Raw genomic sequence first — 23,868 nt, 5'->3', positions numbered from 1 at the left:
GTTCTTTAATATTCACTCAAAGTAGGTAACAGAATGCTCAAAATCAGCTTAAATAGAAAATAAAAATGAAGACAGCAAAAAAAGTCTCCATACTGTCTGTGCATAAAGTGAAGGTGTGTTGTTCTCCACCTCCTCAAGAAAAGGTCGTCCTGACAGTCTGATTGGCTGAGAGGGGAAATGCACCAAGCTGCTTTCAGCTCATAATTAGGAACCAACAGGTGACCTGAATAACCTCCAATCAACTCAGGAGGAGAGGGACAGTCAACTGAAATGAATTAAGAAAAGGGAATTTCAACAAGTCTCCACAGTGTTAGAGAATTCTACAATACAGTACAAAACACACATACATTCTAAAAAAAAAGGATATTTTTAGCATTAAATAAATAAATATGATTTAGTCCATACCTCAGTTTATTTTTGAATAAAGCTTCTTGTCAATACCATGACAGAAGTGTCAACAATACTAGTACTCTTATTCTCATTGCATATTCTTACTTTAACTTTGAATGTTCAATAAATAATTTGTTTTATTTTCAAATGTTTATTTCATCTTTATTTGTATTTATTTATAAAATAAAACAACTGTGCAAAAATCTTTAATGACTAGTAACTTAATAAATGCTAGATTAATAAATAAAGTTAAAGTACAAGTATGAAGTAGCATAACATTAGAAAGTAAAACATTAAAGGGGACCTCTCTTGCCAAATGCACTTTTTGATGTCTTGTATACATAAATGTGTCCCCGGTCTGCCGGGGAACTCACGCAGTGTCAGAAAATAAAACCTTTTCTCTTTTCTTCCTTACCCAAATATTTTAAAACGGGGGTAGAACGAGCGGATACAGATTTGCTGCCGATCTGACGTAATATCGGATGGTGGACCCACAGAGAGTTGCAATCAGAAACAATGCCTGACGTGTTTTGGACGTAATATTTTTACATTAGCATCGCTAACACTCAGAGCTAACCTGTACTGGAGAGCACATGTGTTTAAAAAGCAGGAAATAAAAAAAGGAACTCACCTTGTGATAAACGTGCAAGAGAAAAAGAATTTGAGCTCCATACTGTTTCAGAAATAATCCTTGATGTGGTTTAGAACCCACAGCAGAATTTAACTTATATATATCTATATTTAGAATTCTGATCAGGCATTAGCTCCGCCTCCTCTTTTATTTTTTTTCAAGCCACGACCCAAAATCTGCATTTCTCTTAACAGGGCTGGAATAGAGGAATATGCGGGATGTCTAAAATGCAGGATCTGATAGTATTTTGAGTAAAACACATCATAGACATGTTTTTATATTTTTTTATATGTCTGAGACCCATAATATATCCCTTAAAATAGCATGATAGGTGGACTTTAAAATGAAACTCAGGTATGCTAAATGACTGTACTCGGAAAGCTAGTAACATAGAGATAATGAAGAATAGAATAAAAATAAATATAGAATATAACCGTGATAAACAACTAACCACCTAGATGCTTATTTATGATGCTGCGATATGCTAACATGGATTAATATCAACATGTATGTCGATGACATTTCATTTGATTTGCTTGTTTTCAGCTTTAATCTCTCCATCACTTATTCAAATTACAAATGAAGTCAGATAGTGCTGTTGAAATATAAGTTCTTGAAAACCACTATTAAAGTGCACAAAATTCACCTTAAAATGAACCCTACAATCCACAAGAAACTCTGTGAACTCCATTTTTAGTGAGTCATTTGATGTCATTCTGCCAGGAAAGTGGTGCCAGCGTTACCAAAGTGAGCAGCTAACACCGAGGGGAGACCGGGCTCCCACGGCCTATCCGCATGTTTATTTATTGCTTTTGGTCCGGAGAATTTAAATCCTAAAACCAGACTGCTTCTGTGGTCTGCTGACTCTCCATTACATTCCAGTTCCAGAGGCCCTTCTCTCTACAGCTGTAGAAGAAGAAGAAGAAATTAGATGGGGATATAAAAATGTCAATTGGGGGACACATGGAGTAAACCAGGCTTTAATTTGTGCTCAGGGTGTTGGTGGGGTCACATTAGGAATTTGAGGCTGGAATGTCTTTGGAATGTTTTGAGGAGCACCCAATGAGGGAGAAAAAATAAACCACAGGAAGCTTTTAATTTGCCTGTCCCCATGGGGTCTCTTACTGACAGCAATCAAGCTTTGGTAGTGCAAATCACCATGCTTTGGAGAGTTATGGATTACATCCAATGGGATAAAAACAAAGGTAACCGTATTGCCTTGCAGATACATTAAACATATACGTAATCAGATAACGGTTACAGTTCATTTCAAGTTCAAGGAATGTTATATTATGAAGCACATGCATTTAAATACTTCACAATAACACCAATTATCTTGTTAAAAAGGCCTTATTATATTTGTCGGGGATGTCCCTTTCCTGTGGTGTGTTATATAGGTTTTTGTGGATATAAATGATCTGCAAAGACTCAAATCCGTTTTGTCATGCATTAGGTGGACACCGGATTTGTTAAACAAAAATACTGTGATGTTTCTTTTCTCTAGTATTTACGGCATTGCAAATCATTTTGAGGTAATCCAAATTCCTCCGAAAGTAATCAGTTAACATTAGTACTTTACTGATCACTTTTCTTTACAGGTAAATAGTCATTGTAATGGATTACATTTTAAAGCAACCCTCCCAACTATGCAGGACAAAATCTGCACATCGTGACTTTGCCTCCTCTTCCTCCTGCAGGGCAATAAAGGTAAAACAGGCGTGATCATCGCGGCCTACATGCACTACAGCAAGATCTCTGCAGGGTGAGTGTGTTTCAGTTTGTGTGTTCAAGACATCCAAAGAAACACCATTTGACATGTTCATAAAACATCCACACATTAAAGTGTATTGAACACATCGGATTACATTTCACATGTACATTTCCAACGTGCTTAAACGTAGCAACAGTGTGTCTCGTGTGTGATGTGTGTACCTGCGGCACAATGGTTTCCATTCAGATGCTGTTGATAAGTCGTTTGGATAAATGAAGCCCAGTGGATTTAGTGCAGGAACAGTGGAAACGGCTTCATCCTGTGTCCAACGCCAGCTGTATCCTCTCCATGTTCACTCTGCTGCAAGTCCCTTGATGGAAGTGTGTGTGTGTGTGTGTGTGTGTGTGTGTGTGTGTGTGTGTGTGTGTGTGTGTGTGTGTGTGTGTGTGTGTGTGTGTGTGTGTGTGTGTGTGTGTGTGTGTGTGTGTGTGTGTGTGTGTGTGTGTGTGTGTGTGTGTGTGTGTGTGTGTGTGTGTTTGTTTATGTGCAGGGCGGACCAGGCTCTCAGTACTCTGGCCATGAGGAAGTTCTGTGAAGATAAGGTGTCCTCTTCTCTGCAGCCGTCCCAAAACAGGTAGAGGCCATGAGATAAAATGAGGGGAAATGGGCCGGGGTCGATGAGTGGTGGTAGTGGGTGTGGTGGGTTGAGGCTGTCCTTCAGCATAGTAGAGGTTGGTAAATACGTAACCATTTACCATAAAATGTAGCTTCAAGCTCTTCATACGTATAACTTCTGGATTTCCCTTTTCACAGCAGACTTTTGACATCTTAAAAAGAAGATTAATGATGGCTGCATTCCAATTAGCTTCCTTTGGAGTCAGGACCCGGTGTTTTGCATGCTGGCTCACTGGTACACTGGAATATAATGGAGCCCTTGGTAATGCTTTTAGGAATACCTTCATTTACGACAGCAGGCAGATGTAGTTCAAAAAGTTTGTAATGTATCCAAGTCGTACATTTAGTAGAAAAACACTTGAATATTCTCAACAACAAACTCATAGCGCCATCATTTGTTTGTCATCAACAGTGACAGTGTCAAAATATCTCCAATTTTGTTTTATTTCTATGTTCCTAATCTATTATTTTAGGATCAAACATAACAATAGGTTTACTTTCGCAAAGATAATAGTCAAGGGAATAGTTTTAACATTTTGGAGAATCTGCATACAGTATTCTCTTTCTTGTGTTCTCTTTCTATATGAGAAAATCAACGGCTGATTGATATCTATATTTTCATTTAACTTTGGGCAAGCGATAAAGCATACATCCCAAAGTCACACTAGTGCTGCAAGGTGAAATGTGACACTAACAAGAATGGTTTTGTACTGACGGGATTGCGTCAAATATTTAGACTCGCCTGTCCTCCTCCTCTGAACTCGGCTGGCGTTCTATCTGAGAACAGCATGTCAGCATTCTTCTCCTCTCTTTGATAGATGCTTGTACATGATCTCCATCTGTTAGGGTTAATCTTTTATTTGTATCTCACAACGATCTGTCTCTTATAGATACATCTATTACTTTGGGGGCCTTCTGTCGGGGGCCATCAAGATGAACAGCAGCCCTCTCTTCCTGCACCAGGTGCTCATCCCGTCACTCCCCAACTTCCAGGGGGAAGGAGGTGAGCTCTTCATCTATTCGCCAAATCACAAAATAAATACAGTCTCCTTTCTTTTATTTGACCCTCCATTTTTTTATTGATATCCAATTCAGCCTACTTCAATATTTCGACTCATCGTGCTATGTTTTAATGACAACTATGATTATTAAATAGTCCTTTTACATAAAGAATAACTATACCTTTGTATGAAAAGAATAAATGATAAAAAAAGGAAATGGTTAGAACTGACGATAAGTACATTTACAAACTGTGATTGGACTTTATTTATATAGCAATCATATTTGAGGAGACTTGTAATACTTGTGTGGATGGATTTAATGGTTAAAAATCCAGAGATAAAAAAAAACTTTTATTACCAAGGTGTCTTTCTTGTTTTCCCATGCTCTATCACTCTATTTAGCAATGTATGTCTTGATACATTTTTTTATTTGTCTCATTGGTGATCCTTCCCAAGTATCAGCCATAACCACAAAATACAGTATAACGTCAAATGCATTATCCAAACACACATCACCTCCTGCTTCCTTTAAACTGAATACCAATCTTGCCTGTAAAAATGTAAATGTCTGCCGGTACCATTATAAATGATTTAGTCCTATATAGTGGCATGAAAAAATAACTTAAAGGTCACCTATTGTGCAAAATCCAATTGTTCATATGTCCCCTCTGTGTTAAGAGATTCGGAAAGTTTCAGGAAACAATATTATTTCTCTTTTTGTCCTGATCCATTCATATAAAAACCTGTCTGAAAATTAGCTAATTAGATTCTGGCCATTTTGTAATGTCACAATGTTTTTAGGGTTGTGTAACCATTAGCCAATAACAAACCAAGGTAACACCGCCCACCTTATCACCTGAATTTCCTCCTAGAGCACCAATGAGTGCGTTTCACTTCTCTTATTTTTCATTTCCTCGCTCCTCGGTCTCGGTATCACCGGAAGTGGATTTTTATCTGCGCCATCTTGAGTACCGTCCCAGTGGCTTTATTTGTGCCGGAGCACCGAGGATCGAGGATCAAGGAGCGATAACGGAGGAGTGATAATCGAGGAACTACCAGACCATCCTCCGGTGAAATCCTCAGACACTCGCCCCGCCCCCTTACTGTGTATCGCTCACTGATTGGACAATGCAGCGCATGCACTGATCGAGCTGCTGTCAAACGATCAGCTATGTGGCGTCATCACAAACGTCGCTTCACTTGACGCTCCGGAGGAAACAACGTCCCATTGCTCTAAAAACTCATTTCCCTGCTTTTCGTGGTTTCCTTACGTCTCTCCATGCGTCCCTGGTGGGAGGGACTAAACGCAGGGAAACGACGCAAGTGAGGGATGCAAGGAATCCATTTAACCGAAGTGAAACGCACCCATTGTGTTTTTTTAAACCAATCACTTCTCAGAGGGTCGCGACTACCAGTATCTCATTAGCATTTAAAGTTACGGCACAGAATCAGCACTTTTGGAACAGGGCTTAAACAGAGGGGTTTATGGGATGCTACAATGATCTGTTTGTTTGGTATTACGAGCCAAACACTTCAGAGACATGTTTTGTATATATCTGAGACCTATAATATATTGTTGAAAAATAGTGTAATATGGGACCTTTAATAGAAAAGGCCAATCTTCTTTCAGGTCCCTTTTGCTTTTCAGTTCACACGAAGTCATCAGTATTACACTGGCACAGTTTGCTAACCAGTAAAACTCCTTATCTAAACTGAGGTGTACCCTCTATGCTCCCCAGCCTGTTTGTTTATCTTGGTGCTCTGAAAGGTTTCCCTGCTGAATCACAGCTATGTTGCTGACTGCAGAGCTCACATGCAGCCTCCACCCACACACACTCCTCTGTTTATCTGTAATCTGATGATCAATTCCAGACGGAGGGGGTGGCACATTCCTCTATCTGCATGTTGATAATGCTTGCTATGTCTGAATATCTCTCCCCCTCCTCCAGGTTACTTCCCCTTCCTGAAGATCTACCAGTCCATGCAGCTGGTCTACACTTCTGGCATATAGTGAGTCACATGGCTGATATATAATCATTTGTTGGTCCTAATGAGCTTAGATTGAAACATCGTCACAGAGTAATTGAAGAGATAGATGTGAGGAAATTACACAAAGGGCCTTTTTATTCTTCTATCCAGCTTTTAACTCAATGACTCATCTCAAGTTATGAATATAACCATTGTCAATCAATTATTTGAATAGCAGTCAATGACATGATGCTAACAAAATAAATCAGTCTTTCGGAGTTGGGTGACATACTGCATCTGTTCTTTAACGTGTGTGTGTGTGTGTGTGTGTGTGTGTGTGTGTGTGTGTGTGTGTGTGTGTGTGTGTGTGTGTGTGTGTGTGTGTGTGTGTGTGTGTGTGTGTGTGTGTGTGTGTGTGTGTGTGTGTGTGTGTGTGTGTGTGTGTGTGTGTGTGTGTTGTCTACAGTGACCTTCAGGGGACCGGAGGCAGGCGTCTCTGTGTGAACATCGAACCTGCGCTGCTGCTAAAGGGCGACATCATGGTGAGTACACATGGAAAGAAAATGAAAAACAATTAGATTAAATACATAAACTGATATATTTTCTTATGCCATATGCAATTGTAGACTGTAACCAAGTAACTTGTGCTTTCCTTCAGTATTTCCAGAATCCATTTCTTTACTCCACACATTTCTTCTTGATAACCTGAGTCAGTTTGTAGATTCCAAATTAATAATACAAAATATAATGTAAAATAATGTATTATGTATTATTTTAGAAAAGCTTTATTGATCCCTTGTTTGATTGAATAAAAATCCCACCGGTTATATGGTAAAACCAATAATTATAATATAATAACATATTGTACAGCATCCTGCATTACTTTTTGTAAGTATATTTGGAAAGCTAAGGCTTTTGTAATATTACTCATAAGGTATTGAATGCAGGGCTTGTATCAGAGTATTTCTGAAAAAGTAACACTACTTTCACTTGCGTAAAATATCTAAATACCTCGAACACCACAGGCCAAATCTCCTCTCTGCAATACACATTTGTTTTGTGAACAAGGCATCACAATTTGTCCTTTTTGCATCCAGTAATTTTCAAAGTGTAGGTGTCAATCAGTTTGTAACACTTACCCCGTCAGTATCCCACATGCATTCTGAGCTGCGTCCCTCTTCCCTCTCTGCCGCCCCCTGCAGGTCAAATGCTACCACAGGCGAGTCCAGAGCGCAGACAGAGACACGGTGTTCAGGCTGCAGTTCCACACCTGCACCATCCACGGCTCCCAGCTGTGGTTTGGCAAACGAGAGCTGGACGAAGCTTGTGTTGGTGAGTTTCTATGGATGGATATTATATGGAGCATTTCCTAAGAGTTTTAGAATCCTCTTTTATATAAGAAATGGATAATTGCTACACTATATCAGCTCCCCCTATTTGTTATATGTTTACCGATCTACATTCATCAACCCTATCCCATTCCTTCTGGGCGGCCACAGTTCTTAGTTGTACTTGTGTAGTTTGGTAGAAATAAAACAGTTCCTACATTAAACTGCTGTGGATTATGTTTGGTATCTCTGTCATATGTTTTGAAAATAGACATATTTGTTGAATTTTTTCCAATGCACTTTTTGTGCTTTGAGCACAACAAGCCGAGTGCCTATATCTGTATCAAGGCGGACATCTTTATGCTTACTATCGCTTAATAAAATGATTCATGAACAGTCAGCAACTCACTTTGAAAGTTCAAGATTGAAAAATATCACTACTGTACATGTAAGAGGAAAAATATCTTCTTTTTTTTTTTTAAGGTGTACTGTACCTTTAAATCGACTGGGGGCACAACTTGTCTATTGTTGCAGGATAATCATCATACTACTGATTGTCATAATGTTTAGAAAGGCTCGTTGTGGGAATGTCTTCACAGTCGTTTGCTTCCTAAAATGGCCCCATTACTGTGGCTGAATAAATCCTTTAATAGTGGTAGTTTAATCCCCATACTGGACACTATTACAGCTCCCTGGAGGTGAGCATATAGAGAATGAGTTGTACTGTGTGCAGGGAGGGAGTGTCTCCAAATATCCCTCAGAGACTGTAAAGGAGGCCCATTGAGCACTGCTCTGTGGATTAGGGCTAGAATAATAATGCTCATTTCCTCTTGGAAATGACATCCATTCCAATCCATTTCAGTAGATAAAGCTTTAGAAAAATATATATGAACACACTGTTGTTTTGTATTTCCTTTTCTTCAACCCAGATGAGCGTTTTCCCTCTGATGCCACAGTCGAGTATGTCTTCTCTTCTGGACCTGAGAAAATCAAAGGTTGGTTCACTCTTCTTCAAATTCTCCTTATTACCTTTTCTAGATTTAAAGTTCACTTCCTATATTTCCAAGGTTTCAAAGACAATATCATGTAAATGCTCAATCGGACTATACAACTACAAATGCAAATGAATGGAAATTGGACATGTCTTTCCCAGGTCGTGAGTACCATAAGAACGACCCGGCAGTCACTGTCGACTACAACACTGCTGACCCATTGGTCCGCTGGGATTCCTATGAGAACTTCAACGAGCGATACCAGGACAGCCTGGAAGGTAATTATTCTCTTCGTAGCCAACTTCAGCCTTATTTCAAGCATTACTAATAAGGAATAGTTCAAAGTAAGTTAGTAACAGACTTCTAGCAGATCTCAAGTAGAAACTAGTTGGGCACTCAGAAAGTGCAGATATTTGCCAAGCCAAAAAGATCTATTTTTCGCAATAACGATAGTAAAAACTAATTAGTATTCCCCCCCTCTGCAAAATGAAATGCATTCTTCTTTCAATAAATTTAATTTAGTCGGCCCAGTAGTTTTTCCAAATGTTAATCCCCCCAACAAACGGCACAACAATTGGGTGGGGGTTAATGAAAGGACAGCCAAACCCTAAGAAAAAAACAAACATCAGACATTATTACATTGACGTTTCAGTTACAAGTGACAGGCACATTTCTCTCTTTATGTGTAGCCAATGAGATCTCTTAGTTTGAGAGCTGTTCTGTCTGTCTCTCCTACAGTAGACATTGCCCACACCAGAGGTCCAGTAGATGGCAGTCTGTACGCCCAGATAAAGAAGCGTCGAGGTCCCGGCTCTGGTTCTCTCTCCTCAACCAATGGCAGCAGCCCGGCGGGGGGCTTTGAAGAGGATAGGTCAGATCGTCTCATCGCTCAAGGTTCTGACTCCGCCCTCTCATCCCATTCCCACCATTTGCACCAATCATCCGTCCATCCTGAGCGCAAGGAGGAGCCTGTTCGCCCGCTGCCCCCAACCAGACAGGAAAGATTGGAGCTTGAACGTCTTTTGGGAGGGATAGAGGGGAACCGAGATGGAGAGCGAGAGACCGCCATCTTGGATGATGGAGATTCTTTGCCGTCTGAGAGAACGGGCACGCTGAGGCTCAACCGGTCGTGTTCTTGCCGGGACGGTTACCGGTCACAGCGCTGCGCGGAACCCGGGTGTGACCACACCCTCCTCATGCCTAATGGTTACTGCCTGGATCGCGCTCCCGGCACCAACGGGCACCACGGGGCGACTCCTTCTACCAGCCCCAACCCGGCTGCTCCTCCGTCCCACATGGATCTGTGCCAGCACTACAGCCCCCACCAGACCCTCCCACCCCCAGATCTGGTGTGGGACCGCCAGGCTGGCCCACCGCACTACATGCACCGCTCCTGCTCGGAGACTCCCCCGTCTCGACACATCTGCCCTTACCCATCACCAGACCTCACCCCTCACTCTCACAACCACCCGCTCCATCACCCTCTGTCTGCCCCAGGACGTGTCTGCTGTCGGGAAGATGACTACACTCCCTATCATCCCCCTCCTCCACCTCACATCCTCCACCATGCCCACCCCCACCACCCCAAACCCTCCACCAGCCCGACCTACCATGACATAATGTTAATTGATGGTATGTCGCCCCCTGGATGCCCTTGCAGAGACTGCGGCATCAGGAGAGAAGACTCAGCGGCCTATCACAGCTTGAGGCTGGACCAAGGGGACGGCTTCCACTGGGACAGAGAGGCGGAGCTTCAGCAAAGGGAGGTGGGGCTTAGGAGAGCCAGGGAGGCAGAGATACCCAGAGGGTCAGAGCTCCACTGGGAGAGGGATCCTGGGCTGAGACGAGGCAGAGAGTTGTCCCTCCACTGGGAGAGGGACAGGGAGGCGGAGCTTCTGTGGGAGAGGGACAGAGAGGCCGAATATTGGCACAGGAGGGCCACCGTAGCCTCCTATGGTCCGCAGGGTCACGATCTCCCAGCCTTCACGTTTGACCCCTTGCCATCGGGTCACCCTGCTTATCCAGAAGCGTCGAGGTCCAACGCTCACTCCCACCTGGACCTGAAGTACAGCAGCAGCAGCAGCGGATACCAAACGCCCCGCCAGGTGTGCCCCTGCTCCCCATACCAGCCCTCACCGTCTGAAAGCAGGGGCTACGCCTCTGGGTACCAGTCCGAGTCCACGTCCCCGCTTCCCCCGGCCTCCTCCATGACAGGGCCCTGCAGCCATAGCAACGGGCAAGCAGAGCATAACCACCACCACCACCACCATCCGGACTCACAGCAGTCATACGGCTCTGACTCACACACTGGTGAGTCACGGTGAAACAGAGACCTTCAGACTTGTGTTTTCCCATAACAGAGTGTATAAATGATCCACAATCAACAACAGCCTGCACTGAATCATTTACGCTAAACTAGACAGATGCCATACACTTAACTCACAAATTGTCTCAATCTGCCACCAAAGCAAACATTGGCAGTAAAGAATATCTTATAACCCCAAATATACAAATAATATGTGTACTGACTTTACGTTGTTATGAATGTGTTCTATCGTTCCCTTCCTTTTCAGACGGCCTTCGTAGTTCCGGGGAAAGTGTGGGCTGGAGAGATCACATTACCCACGGTTCCTTTAAGAGGGTCCACAGAGACAACCATGCACCATGCTCCACGCCGTCTGACATGTCTGGACCGCCAACTCCTGTACACACCAGCAGCCCGCTACGCACACAGGAGAGGTATTCAACGCTCACTCTTTCACTTAAAGGGACAGTAGTGTCAGTTTGAGTTATCTTCACTGTCAGGGAAAGGGAACGTTTGGATGGTCTGAAGTACTTCAAGATGTCCATCATAGTCTTGTTGTCCAATGTCTTCTGTTGGCAATACACTGACTCCATCTTAAACACAGCCTGGTATCTGCTATAAATAAGAAACCTTGTTATCATGACTTGGCCCGCATTATTTCTTTAGATTTTGATGAGACTTTATTCACACCTGGAAGAGATCTGATCACAATGAGAGCCAGACCACCTTCAGAAAGCTGATCTGGCTGATCCCATTCCACACATTCTTTCATCATCAGGTGTATATTATCCAAGAACGATATCCAGATACAAGTTGCAGGTTACGGAAAGATCAACATGGAGTATTGATAAGAATAAAGATTCAATAAAGGATGTCAAATAAGAACTTTTAGAAACATTGGTTATTACTGTGATAGTAATTCTCTTTTGTGTCCATTGAAGCCCCAGTCCAGAAGGAAGAGAGTACGAGATCCGGACCACAGACATCCTCAGCAGTGACTACGAGGCCCCCCAGCCCCAGGAGGGACACCATCGTGCGGATATCATCGTCCAATCCCTGGAAAGCCAAAGAAGCAGCACAGACCTGCCATCGCTACCGCAGACAACCAAAGAAACACAACCAAACATAGCTGCACCTGTTCTACCCCAGAACCACTGCACTGCACCCCCTGACCGCTCCCTCACTGCCCCCCAACAGCATCACTGTAGCCCAAACACACCGTCAGCTTTGACGACGCAGAACACTTCTTCTTTTGATTCTGCAACACCGAACACAACAAACCAGGCCCTCTGCCAGGCTCCTTCATCCCCTTTCCGTGCTTCGTCTGTACCAGGTACAACCCCACAACCTGACATCACAGTCCAGACCCCCCATCCTTCAGAAGCTGCTGATCTAGCATCCAATGGGGAACAGACAGTGCCCCAGACTCAGAGCCAAACCCAAGGCGCCAGACAGACCTCAGCACAGGTCAATGGACCTTCTCAACCATCTCAACCAGAAACGGAAAAACCAATGACCCCGAACACAACGCCTGCTCCTGCATCTCCTCACAAAGCTTCATCATCATCACCCCCACAGCCAGCCTCCAGCAGCGGGGAGGGCTCCCCAATCTCTGACACCCCAGTTCCGGGCTTTGCCACTTTGGGTAGGAGGTTGATGTTGAGTGGGTCAGACCCCCATCATCCGAACCACATCCAGCACGGACCCCAACACCACCACTACCCAGGCATGGAGCACAGCGCTGCCGGACACTCCTCTGCACTGGGCACCAACAAGAGGCCCTGCTACTCAGCTCACCCCACTCAGCTCTATCCATCCTCCTACTCCAACTATTCCACCATCTCCATCCCGCTGCCTCACCCCCAGCCACCTCTGCCAGAGAAGCGCCACCTCCCGGTCCAGCCAGGTTCCCCCAACGACAGCGTAGGAACTCTGAGGACAGCTGGAGGAAACGTGACTCCCTCCAACGGCAGCACCGCCCAGCATCAGCACCATGTCACATTCTCTCCCACCGTGGGGGAGATTGCAGCCCCAGCAGGCAAAAATGATGCAGCGGCGTCGGTGGAGAGCGAGAACAGGGTCAGTGTGAAGTTTGTCCAGGACAGTTCCAAGTTCTGGTACAAAGCCGGCATCTCCAGAGAGCAAGGTAGGTCTGAGAAGAGGGAACTCTTTCATTACTCTGATGTTCTTTTGCTTAATTATGACTGAAGGTTTTGTTTGTACGGACACTCTTCTAGTGACAATCCATTTTCAAAATCATATTTGTTTCGGTTACTGTGTGATTTTTTTTTATTTAAACCTGTTACGCAGGTGGGGAACATATATTTTTCTAGGTTGATTTAGTTTCTAATTCAAATGAAAAAGTAAAACTGAATCTTGTTGTATGTCCTAACCTAAGTGAATGAACGTGTCCTAAAAGTGGCAGATTAAAATACATTTCTGGCCAAAACATGACAGTAATGGTACATGACTTACTATCTAATAAATATATTACTTTTAGAACCAAATTTGAAGAAGATGCAAATGCTTCAAGCACTATTTTACTTTTTTCCACCTGCTCTAGAGTATAATAATAAGAGCGGAGAAAACCACTAGACCAGCCTTTTTTCTGAATTGTGTTTGCCTGCCAGGGCTTCCGTACATTTGCTATGATCAGACACATTTCAGTAGATATATGAACATGTTGGTTGTGTTTTCTCGCAGCAATTGCAGCCCTGAAGGAGAGAGAGCCAGGAACCTTCCTGATCAGGGACAGCAACTCTTTCCAGGGGGCCTACGGCCTGGCCCTGAAGGTGGCTACACCCCCTCCCAATGCAAACAACCACAACAGCAAGGGTAAAAAGGGTTTGCGTCATTTAAAAATGAAATATTTACATTCTCTCCTTTACTCTCCTCTCCACAGACTAGCCAGGCTATTTGATATTACATTTGATGTGGCAGTTGCTTTGTCCGTAGGTAGACAATAACCCTTGTTTAAAGTGAATCTGTGCAGTTTCAGTGAGCGACCCTCTGGAACAGCTGGTCAGACACTTCCTGATAGAGACGGGCCTTCGGGGAGTCAAGATTAAAGGATGTCAGAACGAGCCCTACTTCGGTATGTTTTCCTGAACCAGCTTCAGAATGCTTTTCATATCTGTGTCTCATGGGAAAAGATTGAAAAGCCAATAATGGGGCATGCAGCACCCAATAATGTAATCATTTCCTGACAATGTCAACTAAATAAAAAATAAAATTGCAATCAACCTGATCAATATTATATTTAGACAAAATTATGTTACGAATAAAGTAATACAATGTTCCTACATCTTTTATCCATAATGTAATGCATTCAGAAACCACTTTAAGTTACTACGTATTCAATTGTATTTTTGTCAAATGGATAGAACTCTACATATTCATACATATAAAAAAATCAGTTCTAATAAAAATGACTCACCTTAAAAGTATAACTGTATTGCAACAGTATCAGTCAGGACATAATATAACATTATTCAAAGTATTACAATATTAGGTTTCATTACAGTTTTTAAAAGTGGAATTTTGAATAGGTGTTTTTTTCGAAAATGATTAAAATCTCAGGGGCTCTAAGGCAGCTTAAGGAAAGACCATTATTGACCTCTGGGGAATGTAATATATTTGTACTGTCATCCACAGGGAGCCTGTCTGCATTGGTCTACCAACACTCCATCACGCCCATCTCCCTACCCTCCGCTCTCAAGATCCCAGAAAAAGGTTTGTACTTTTTTGTAAGCAGGAGCAACTTCAAAAATATCTGTATCATCAATTAATCACCTGCTTATTTTTTTTAGGTAATGCAATTTTCATCTGATATGATTGCTTCTTATCCCTCTCAGATCTGATAGGAGAGGCTCCGGAGGTTCTCCCGGTGAATAACATCAGCACGGCTGCTGACCTGCTGAAGCAAGGAGCAGGTGACCCCTCTCTTCCTCTAACAGGACCCTGTGAGGTGTGTTCATGATGCTCACCTCTCTGTCTGTCCCTCAGCCTGTAACGTCCTCTACCTGAACTCCGTGGAAACAGAGTCTCTCACCGGCCCCCAGGCCATCGCCAAGGCAACAGATGCCTCCCTGGGTCGTAACCCTCGTCCCGCTGCCACCCTGGTCCAGTTCAAGGTGACATCGCAGGGCATCACGCTGACCGACAGCCAGCGCAGGTACCAGAGTCCCTGGAGGATTACAGCTTAAACATGTGTTAGCATTGTAGCACTTCCTGGCTCCCTCATCTTAAAGTCAATCATTCTTTGAAGTTTGTATTTGTATTGCCTAAATAAGGTCTGTGGTTAGGCAAGCTTTCAAGATTAACTTTTTTCTACGACATAAAATACTACAATAAACTTCCCACTGGTGACCGTCTGATACTTTCAACCCAGTCTCATGGCATTTCGTGTTCACCAACACGATTTTTAATCTATTGAGTCGTGTTCACCAACACGATTTTCTCATTTTTTTCGTGTTGCAAAGCACGATTTTAAAAGCAATGTATTTCTACTGGTAATGTGTTTCGTGCCTGCAGCACGTCTTTTTCTCCGGTCGGGTCGTGGAAGACCGGAAGCTGTGTGGTTCATAAAAACATGTTCTTACTCGATATCAAGCCACAATTATTGCTTTTATTTTAAATCGTATAATTTCGGACTTTTGTTTCCGTCTGTGAGGAAAATAAATGGGGCTCAGAGCCTCAGAATACTGAAATCTGTATTTTTAAATCTTTCCTTCTAATTTGTTATTCTTTTCAAAATAACACACTGTTATTTACTCACCAATAACACACAATTATCCTTGCTTTTATTTATTGGTTTAATTCCATAATCTCTGGCTTTTTTGGCGTCCGTCAGGAACTGAATTTCAAAATAAAAATAACTGGAAACACGTAGGCCTCTAGGAGTTTAGGATGGCCGAAGACACTACACTACCCATAATCCCCAGCTATCGTTTAGGACTACAGTCCCCGTGATTAATCTTCAAGCGCTGGGATTGGATGTTGGAGTGGCAGTGCGCCAAGGTTACGCCGAGCGTCAAACAGCTGTTTGAAATGGAACAAAACCACGCCAGACTATCCAAAACTGGAATCGAACGCCCCCCCCCAGAACTACACATGCTGGCAATTGTGTTTCGCAAAATGTTCCATGGGACGTCTCTACTGAACGTTTTCGTTTTTCCCACAATTAGAAGTTGCCAGTATTAAACACATTGGTGTTATCAAATGTAAAACATATAATTAATAAATGGGTGAAAATCGCTTGTGTCCATAATGCGCAGCATTAATATATACCCACGTGACAGATCATTGTTACTTTGTAATTCTACTCCACAATACAGAGGTTAACCTGATTGCCAAGTGCCAACAATCAGGAGAGATATTTGATAGTTGGTGCTTGAGAAGACTAAACATTTATCTGCAATTGACATGAATGGAAACGAGTAATAAAGTATATTCATTACTCGTTACTCTCTACTAATAGTTAATTAAAGACTGTATAATGGCTATTTTGCACATCCCTTTCAAGATTTCCAAAGGTTATTGACTTATCATATACACAACTACGGTGTATGCAATGTATGAAAATCTTGGGTCACAGGTTCCTCAACAGCACATTACAAGACATCTATCAATATGTGAATACCTCCACCATTAAACTGTCATATTCTGCACATTTCTTATACAGTACTATCTACATACATAAGAGGATAATTAATATGTATAATATCAGTTAAAATAAGTGCTTTAACATAGTTAACATTGCAGGAAAGCAATATATTAGACGTTAAGTACTTTGTCAGGCTTAATATTTATCTGTAGATACCCCCAAAGTTTTTTTCTTATTTAAAAGAGGACGTTAATCTAAAGTATTATTTAATGTTTAAATAAAGGTTCATTCGTTTTTCTGTTTTGCACATCCTCATATTAATATCTTTGTACATCCTGCTCTAAACTGTTTTATTGTAGAGATCACTTACGGTATCTTCTTAATTTTTTATATTCTATATTTCTATCATTGACCTTCTACTTTCCCCCTATGAAAGTATGTACTCTTAATATTTCTGTAATCAAATATAACACATAAAAACAATAATTAAATAACGTGCTTTAACCACTAGGCGGTGCACACAAGTTACACACAGCTATAATAACTTTGTATTATTAGTGTAGGACACTTATGTATGTACAACATCTGAAGATGTGTAGTTTTATTCATGTTTTCACTTAATTTTATAGCATATTGCTATACTATTTCAGACTCAGTATTTACATTCTTATATTCAAAGAAAATCAAAGTCCTTTTATATCAGCTGTGCACCGTTATGGTGTAAATATAACCTATCTACGAATTAGATCAAATATAAAAGTCCGCCGAATTAAGGTTGATACTGCAAGGAGACGTATTGTGTGAAGAGAAATTGAAGATGTTGTTTAATTGTTGATATATTTATGATCCACGTCAAGTATTCAGTTTCGGCGGCATTTCTTCCAGTTTTTCCAAAGGTCTTCTCATCAGGGCTCTATAAATAGAGAACTACGGCAGATCTGTAATATGTAATGCAGCCGAACCGTGTATTACAATGCCGTTATGTGATGACTTTCAAAGAGAAAAGCAAGAACACTCGGAATTAAGTATTATTTTATTCTTTTAAAATGTTTTCCGGATTTCATATCATATAAACACCAAATCCCAGCATGCATTGCGGCTAAACCATCCAATCAGCGAGCTTAAACCATAGCTGAGGATCTTGGGTTAGCGCTCGAAATGCCTACGTCTGTTTCCGGTTATTTTTATTTTGAAATTCAGTTCCTGAAGGACGCCAAAAAAGCCAGAGATTATGGAATTAAACCAATAAATAAAAGCAAGGATAATTGTGTGTTATTGGTGAGTAAATAACAGTGTGTTATTTTGAAAAGAATAACAAATTAGAAGAAAAAAAGATTTAAAAAATACAGATTTCAGTGTTCTGAGGCTCTGAGCCCCATTTATTTTCCTCACAGACGGAAACAAAAGTCCGAAATTATACGATTTAAAATAAAAGCAATAATTGTGGCTTGATATTGGGTAAGAACATGTTTTTATGAACCACACAGCTTCCGGTCTTCCACGACCCGACCGGAGAAAAAGACGTGCTGCAGGCACGAAACACATTACCAGTAGAAATACATTGCTTTTAAAATCGTGCTGTGCAACACGAAAAAAAGGGGAAAATCGTGTTGGTGAACACGAATCAATAGATTAAAAATCGTGTTGGTGAACACGAAATGCCATGAGACTTGGTTGATACTTTAGCATGCCTAAAAAACAGCAGTTGCTAACAAGAGGCTAAATGAGATTAATAAACGTCACAACGCAGAAAATTAGCCGCCTTTAGCTTAGAGGTGTTGAAGTGAAGTCATACGATCATCATGTAGTTTCTTAGGATCAAATGCAGTAGGAACTCTGCCCTCTTACAAACTGCATAAGACATATGTATCAGGACACACTTGATGTTTTTTCGGGCTCACTTACTGACTAATGTCCAACATGTTGTCCAGAACTGACTAGAGGTAAGGCTTGTTCTTTGCCTTTTGCTTCTAAAAGCAGTTGATCACTTGCAGCCCCTACTGGTGGGTTCAGAGGAGTGAGGAGGTTTGTAGTTTCCACCACAAGAGGTCCTTAAGCATACAGTCAGAAATGAGCAAAAGTAATATTAGGCCAAAGTGTCACATTATTGTATCTTTCTCCTTCTAGGGTTTTCTTCAGGAGACATTACCCAGTGAACAGTGTAACCTTCAGCAGCATCGACCCCAAGGACAGGAGGTAAAGACGGTTGCTATCTTTCTGGGCTCTTGTAGCTGTGGTTTGATCCATAACTAACCTCAAATCTGCAGAAATCCCCACCAACAAATGTTGTGTGTGCTGCTCCCATGACCATCCACTGCATATATTGCTGTGAGCCCTCGCATGGATCTGTACCTCTGTTTTTATTTATCAGTGCCTGTGTTAGCAAGCATGAGAAACAATAGGCGATGTGTGCTGAGGCTGCAGCTGCATTGGCTTGTTTAGCATCGCTGTGTGTGTGTGTGTGTGTGTGTGTGTGTGTGTGTGTGTGTGTGTGTGTGTGTGTGTGTGTGTGTGTGTGTGTGTGTGTGTGTGTGTGTGTGTGTGTGTGTGTGTGTGTGTGTGTGTGTGTGTGTGTGTGTGTGTGTGTGTGTGTGTGTGTGTGTGTGTGTGTGTGTGTGTGTGTGTGCGCGTGTGTGTGTGTGTCTGTGTCTGAGACCGGTTTCTCTCTCTGCTTCAGGTGGACTAACTCAGACAACAAGGCTGTTAAGTAAGTGCTCTGTTTGTGTATAATTTCTATGTAACAGGGAAATAGTAAGAGTGTATGCAATACATGTGTGTATTTTAAAATGGGCGTTCAGATTCACCCCGGAGTCCGAGCTCTGCATGACATCAGATTGTGTGTGAGCCTTGTCAAATTTATTCCAGCAAACATGATTTAACTAAATCAAATCTTACATCGCCCATTATTACATAATACTGATTGTTTCATTGTAGTTGACGCTACGGAAGCCCTCAGAGGCAAGTTATATTTGTTCCCAATTCATTTGAAATGTGATCTAAAGAGTTAAAAAAAGTTTTACAGAGATGATCTTATGTATTTATTTACATAGAATCTCTGAAACAGGAGGAAAACATGTTTTGCAAGAAAATAATTATTCTAAATGGCTTATTATTTACTCATTACTTATTAACATGTGAAATAAATGTTTTGTTCTAAATAGCTAAAAACCATAAATGTTCTCAGTTTTTCCATGAACCCTAATAATAAGCCTCTTGTAGCTGAAATGATTATCAAACACTGAAATAATATTCCCACAAAAACTAAACTTTTTCACCTGTTTTAAAGGAAACTAAGAAAAGTAGAAAAATGAATGACCTTTTAACAATTAACCGGGGACCAAAGGTTTCAGTCGTAAACAATTTAGATCGGACCTACAGTAGAAAAGGTCACAACAAAATGAATAAAATCACACTTGTTCCTCAGGACTTCTGTATACTCTAGACCTCCAGAAAAACGCGGGCAAAAATCCTTGATTATGCGGGCTAAATTCCTTGAGTATGCGGGCTAAAATCCTTGATTATGCGGGCTAAAATCCTTGATTATGCGATTAAACATGCGGGTTTTTTATGCGGTGAAATTGCGGGAAGTTGCGAAATATGCGGAAAGTTGCAAAATATGTTAAATATGCGGGGGAAAAGAATAAAAAAAATGTTTAATATTGGGCTGTCTTATTTATTCTCTCTCACACAAAACCTGCCACTAACGTTAAACCCCTTTACTATTCAATTAAACAACTTCAATGTTTATTTATTGTAAAAGCAATTGGGCTATTTTAATCTCACTCACACACACACCCAGGTACACACACACACACACACACACACACACACACACACACACACACACACACACACACACACACACACACACACACACACACACACACACACACACACACACACACACACACACACACACACACACACACACACACACACACACACACACACACACACACACACACACACACACACACACACACACACACACACACACACACACACACACACACACACACTCTCACACACACACACACACACACACACACACACACACTTCTCCGCCTCATTCTGTTTTCATTTACTCGTTCGTTATCTGCAGCTTCAATCTTGTAGGCTACTCACTTCGTTTCTTGTAGCCCTCGAAAGGGTTTTGGAGGTTGATGCCTCGGTGAACGTGAGTTGTTTGGCTTTCTTGTCCGCAGCAGCAGAAAGCATTTTCGAATGTTTGAATGAATCAAAGTGGGTCGTCACCGTCAATTTTCTCTTATGCTCCAACACACAGTTGCACGGGGTGCAGAATAGTTTCCCCACACTTTTTGCCCGGTCTTTAGTAGAAATGTTCGTCGGTAAATGAGATGAGATTATGCGGCCTTTTGATAAATATGCGGCCTTTTTTTAAATCTGCGCCATTTTGCTGATTATGCGGTAAATTCTGCGATCGCAGAATCGCGTTTGTCTGGAGGGTCTAGCTGTTACAGAGAGACTTGGAGTACTAGACACAATGTTTCTCCCTTTCACTTGTTATTTATTTATTAAATTATGATTTATCTCAGATAGGCTACGTCTTCACATGCTTTCTCTTCCTCCACCTTTCTCCCCTCAGGGTGTTTGGTTTTGTAGCCAGGAAGCCAGGAAGTGTGGCAGAGAACGTGTGCCACCTGTTCGCAGAGATGGACCCGGAACAACCCGCCTCCGCCATCGTCAACTTCATCAACAAGGTCATGTTGTCTCAGCGCCGATAGAGGGACGAAAGAGACGGAAGCCAGAGCAGATGGGCAGTGGCATGGAGATGCATATATAAAGCTTGTTATGCATTGTAACGACTCAGTGAGAGTGTTTTCAGAGTCTGGGCCCTGACACCAACGTCCATCAATTGGTGTAAAGACATTTTCGAAAGGTATGCTGGGTTTACTGTCTGCTCCTAGAGGGCTGTTGACAATACAACACTACTTTTTATTTTTCTCATATAGTACGTTATCATTGGAGGAACTGTTGTGAATTAAACTAAGCCATGATGTAAAGTGTTACAGCTCCTCCAAAGACAAGGAGGCTTCAGAGAAAACTTCTACAACAGTGGATTTACAAGAACAAATCGAAATGTTCTGCGTCTAAGAGGGGCCTGTTTCATGAAGAGAGACTGAGGGGAAATTCAGCTATCTTGGGCCATAAGGCATCATGAAGCTAACCTACTCTTAACCAGGGTAGAACACCATGGTTACCTGGTAACAGAGTTCAGAGAATCAGATTCAAACCCATAGTCAGACCTCTTACACACAGTATAAAGTGTACTTTTTTGTGTGGCCGAGCGCTTCAAGTTTAAAAAAAAAAAGAAGGTAAATCCGCAAACGGCTGGTAACGTCGCTGTAGAAACTGGAAGAGAAGCTTGTTTTTGACTGTGTCTTTTAAATAACCATTTAGTCCCACAGTAGTAAAAGCTGTAACCTATAATATTTGGACATAAGAATGAATATATTGATGATTTGTGTAATATCACAATTACCTTTTAGACATCTTTATTTTTATAAATGTCATATCAAAGGCCACATAATCTCACTTTTTCAGATGTTCTAACTAATCCTAAAGTGGGGGGGCTCGGTTTTAAAAAAAGGTGATGTCACATGGTTTAGTGCACCAATCACGACAAGAAACATCTGAATCTGGTAGACCAGATATTTTGGATTCTTAAACTTATCTTACACTTTTGTTCCTTAAATGTAGCTCTTCAATAGTGAGTTGTATTTAGAAATATTCATGAATTGATTCTAAGGTTCCAGGAGCTTTGTTTTGTGGTTGTTACAGCTTCATGATACCAGTTTTCCAGAGTTACCGACTACGTTTAACTCACTTTGTGAAACAGGCCCGTGGTTGAATACAACTTTTATCATGACTGAAGGAGCTTTAAATTACACACACATCAGACTGTGGGAAGATATTATAAAGAGGACATTTCCGTGCACTGTTTTGGGGGTGAAAATCCTGAACATTAAGACATAGGAACTTCCTTTAATAACAGAATATTCTGTTATAAAGTGACCAAAGCCCTGATAATGTTATTACGTTTCTATATTTTTGAGATTTGCAGGTATTGACATGTCTGTACCGAGCAGTTACAGTCACTCTTGCCTTCATTATAACAGCTTTAATCATAACCGACAATCACATACACTTATTACATCGGAGCGAGGAAGAGACATAACTCTCTGATGAAAGTAAACATGAATGTGAGGTTTTTAACTTTTAACGAGTGTGTGTGCGAGGTAGTGGCCTGTGTGTGTGTGCGGGGTAGAGGCCTGTGTGTGTGCGAGGTAGTGGCCTGTGTGTGTGTGCGGGGTAGAGGCCTGTGTGTGTGTGCGGGGTAGAGGCCTGTGTGTGTGCGAGGTAGTGGCATGCGTGTGTCGAGGGTATTTCGGGTAAGGTTTTAGTTAACGTCCATTTTTAAAGATATGTATGTGACATGGGGGGAAAAGCTAGATGGGGAAGGACGTAAAGTGTTCAAACGCACCGTTGCCGTGTTACCAAATTCAGTATAAAACATTAAGTTAACAAAGAGCAGGCCGGTAAACACACACAAAGCAAAGCAGTGGCCTAAAGACAGACGTACTTAACCAAAGACAAAGCACTCTTGTATTAATAAGCTTTTTATCCTGCTATATTTTTGTACTTATTGCTTCTTGTGTTTTTACTCTATGCATTTATTTTAGTGTGTTGCCTTGAAACGTAGAAAAACACTACTTGTATTACAGCGATAATATATTGTGGTCTGTTTTTTCTTGTTGATCTCTATATTATGTAGTAATATATTTTCACATGCAGCTATAGGACCGTGTATGAGATATAAAAAAAGGAAACGTGTTTGTTTATAAAGGACATTATGCTATTTTGTATGCCAAAAAATGAAGAATAGATTAAACAGAATTGATGTGGTACCTAAAGTGCTCTGTGTTCAGCTTTTTTTGTGTGTCCATGTTTGTATCTTCCTCTCTTTCTGTCTGCAGCTAGTCTTGTATACCACTGGACTGATCCACCTAAAAAACTAATTTCTACTATTCTGGTTGTGGTGTTTCACAATTTTTGAAAAACTATTTCATTGACTTTTTTAATTAAATAACTGACAGCTGAATTCTCACTCCCCTTAACCAGCCTGTGATCAGAACTGCTTCAAAAAACAGCATCGATACAAAAATCCATAAAAAAGGTTTGGTCTATTTTTGAATCAGACAATTTGCAGATTAATTCCATACCTCAATTTCATACCAATA

At 41.5% G+C, this 23,868-nt stretch overlaps 1 protein-coding gene across 9 annotated transcripts in view; it reads left to right on the top strand.

Moving 5' to 3' along the window:
- Window positions 1–23,541, top strand: part of tns2a (tensin 2a) — a 79,843-nt gene extending 56,302 nt beyond the window's left edge. For 7 of the 9 annotated variants that reach the window (XM_079677503.1, XM_079677500.1, XM_079677499.1 and 4 more), the window contains 19 exons: window positions 2,719–2,783; window positions 3,283–3,366; window positions 4,298–4,410; window positions 6,358–6,418; window positions 6,843–6,918; window positions 7,579–7,708; window positions 8,634–8,699; window positions 8,858–8,974; window positions 9,435–11,006; window positions 11,270–11,435; window positions 11,943–13,147; window positions 13,705–13,836; window positions 13,994–14,095; window positions 14,656–14,733; window positions 14,856–14,933; window positions 15,007–15,175; window positions 18,734–18,802; window positions 19,284–19,313; window positions 21,213–23,541. In XM_079677503.1, coding sequence (XP_079533629.1) covers window positions 2,719–2,783; window positions 3,283–3,366; window positions 4,298–4,410; window positions 6,358–6,418; window positions 6,843–6,918; window positions 7,579–7,708; window positions 8,634–8,699; window positions 8,858–8,974; window positions 9,435–11,006; window positions 11,270–11,435; window positions 11,943–13,147; window positions 13,705–13,836; window positions 13,994–14,095; window positions 14,656–14,733; window positions 14,856–14,933; window positions 15,007–15,175; window positions 18,734–18,802; window positions 19,284–19,313; window positions 21,213–21,351 — 4,452 coding nt within the window. In that variant the 3' untranslated portion in view covers window positions 21,352–23,541. The remainder of the gene's footprint in view (window positions 1–2,718; window positions 2,784–3,282; window positions 3,367–4,297; window positions 4,411–6,357; window positions 6,419–6,842; window positions 6,919–7,578; window positions 7,709–8,633; window positions 8,700–8,857; window positions 8,975–9,434; window positions 11,007–11,269; window positions 11,436–11,942; window positions 13,148–13,704; window positions 13,837–13,993; window positions 14,096–14,655; window positions 14,734–14,855; window positions 14,934–15,006; window positions 15,176–18,733; window positions 18,803–19,283; window positions 19,314–21,212) is intronic. The other 2 variants (XM_079677501.1, XM_079677502.1) reach the window with 2 other exon arrangements.
- Window positions 23,542–23,868: the final 327 nt, after the last annotated feature.

The sequence above is a fragment of the Notothenia rossii genome, assembly GCF_949606895.1.
Source record: "Notothenia rossii genome assembly, chromosome: 4".
NCBI classification, from domain to species: Eukaryota; Metazoa; Chordata; class Actinopteri; order Perciformes; family Nototheniidae; genus Notothenia; species Notothenia rossii.
The sequence above is the reverse complement of the archived record's forward strand: the minus strand, read 5'-3'. Positions and strand labels throughout refer to the sequence as shown.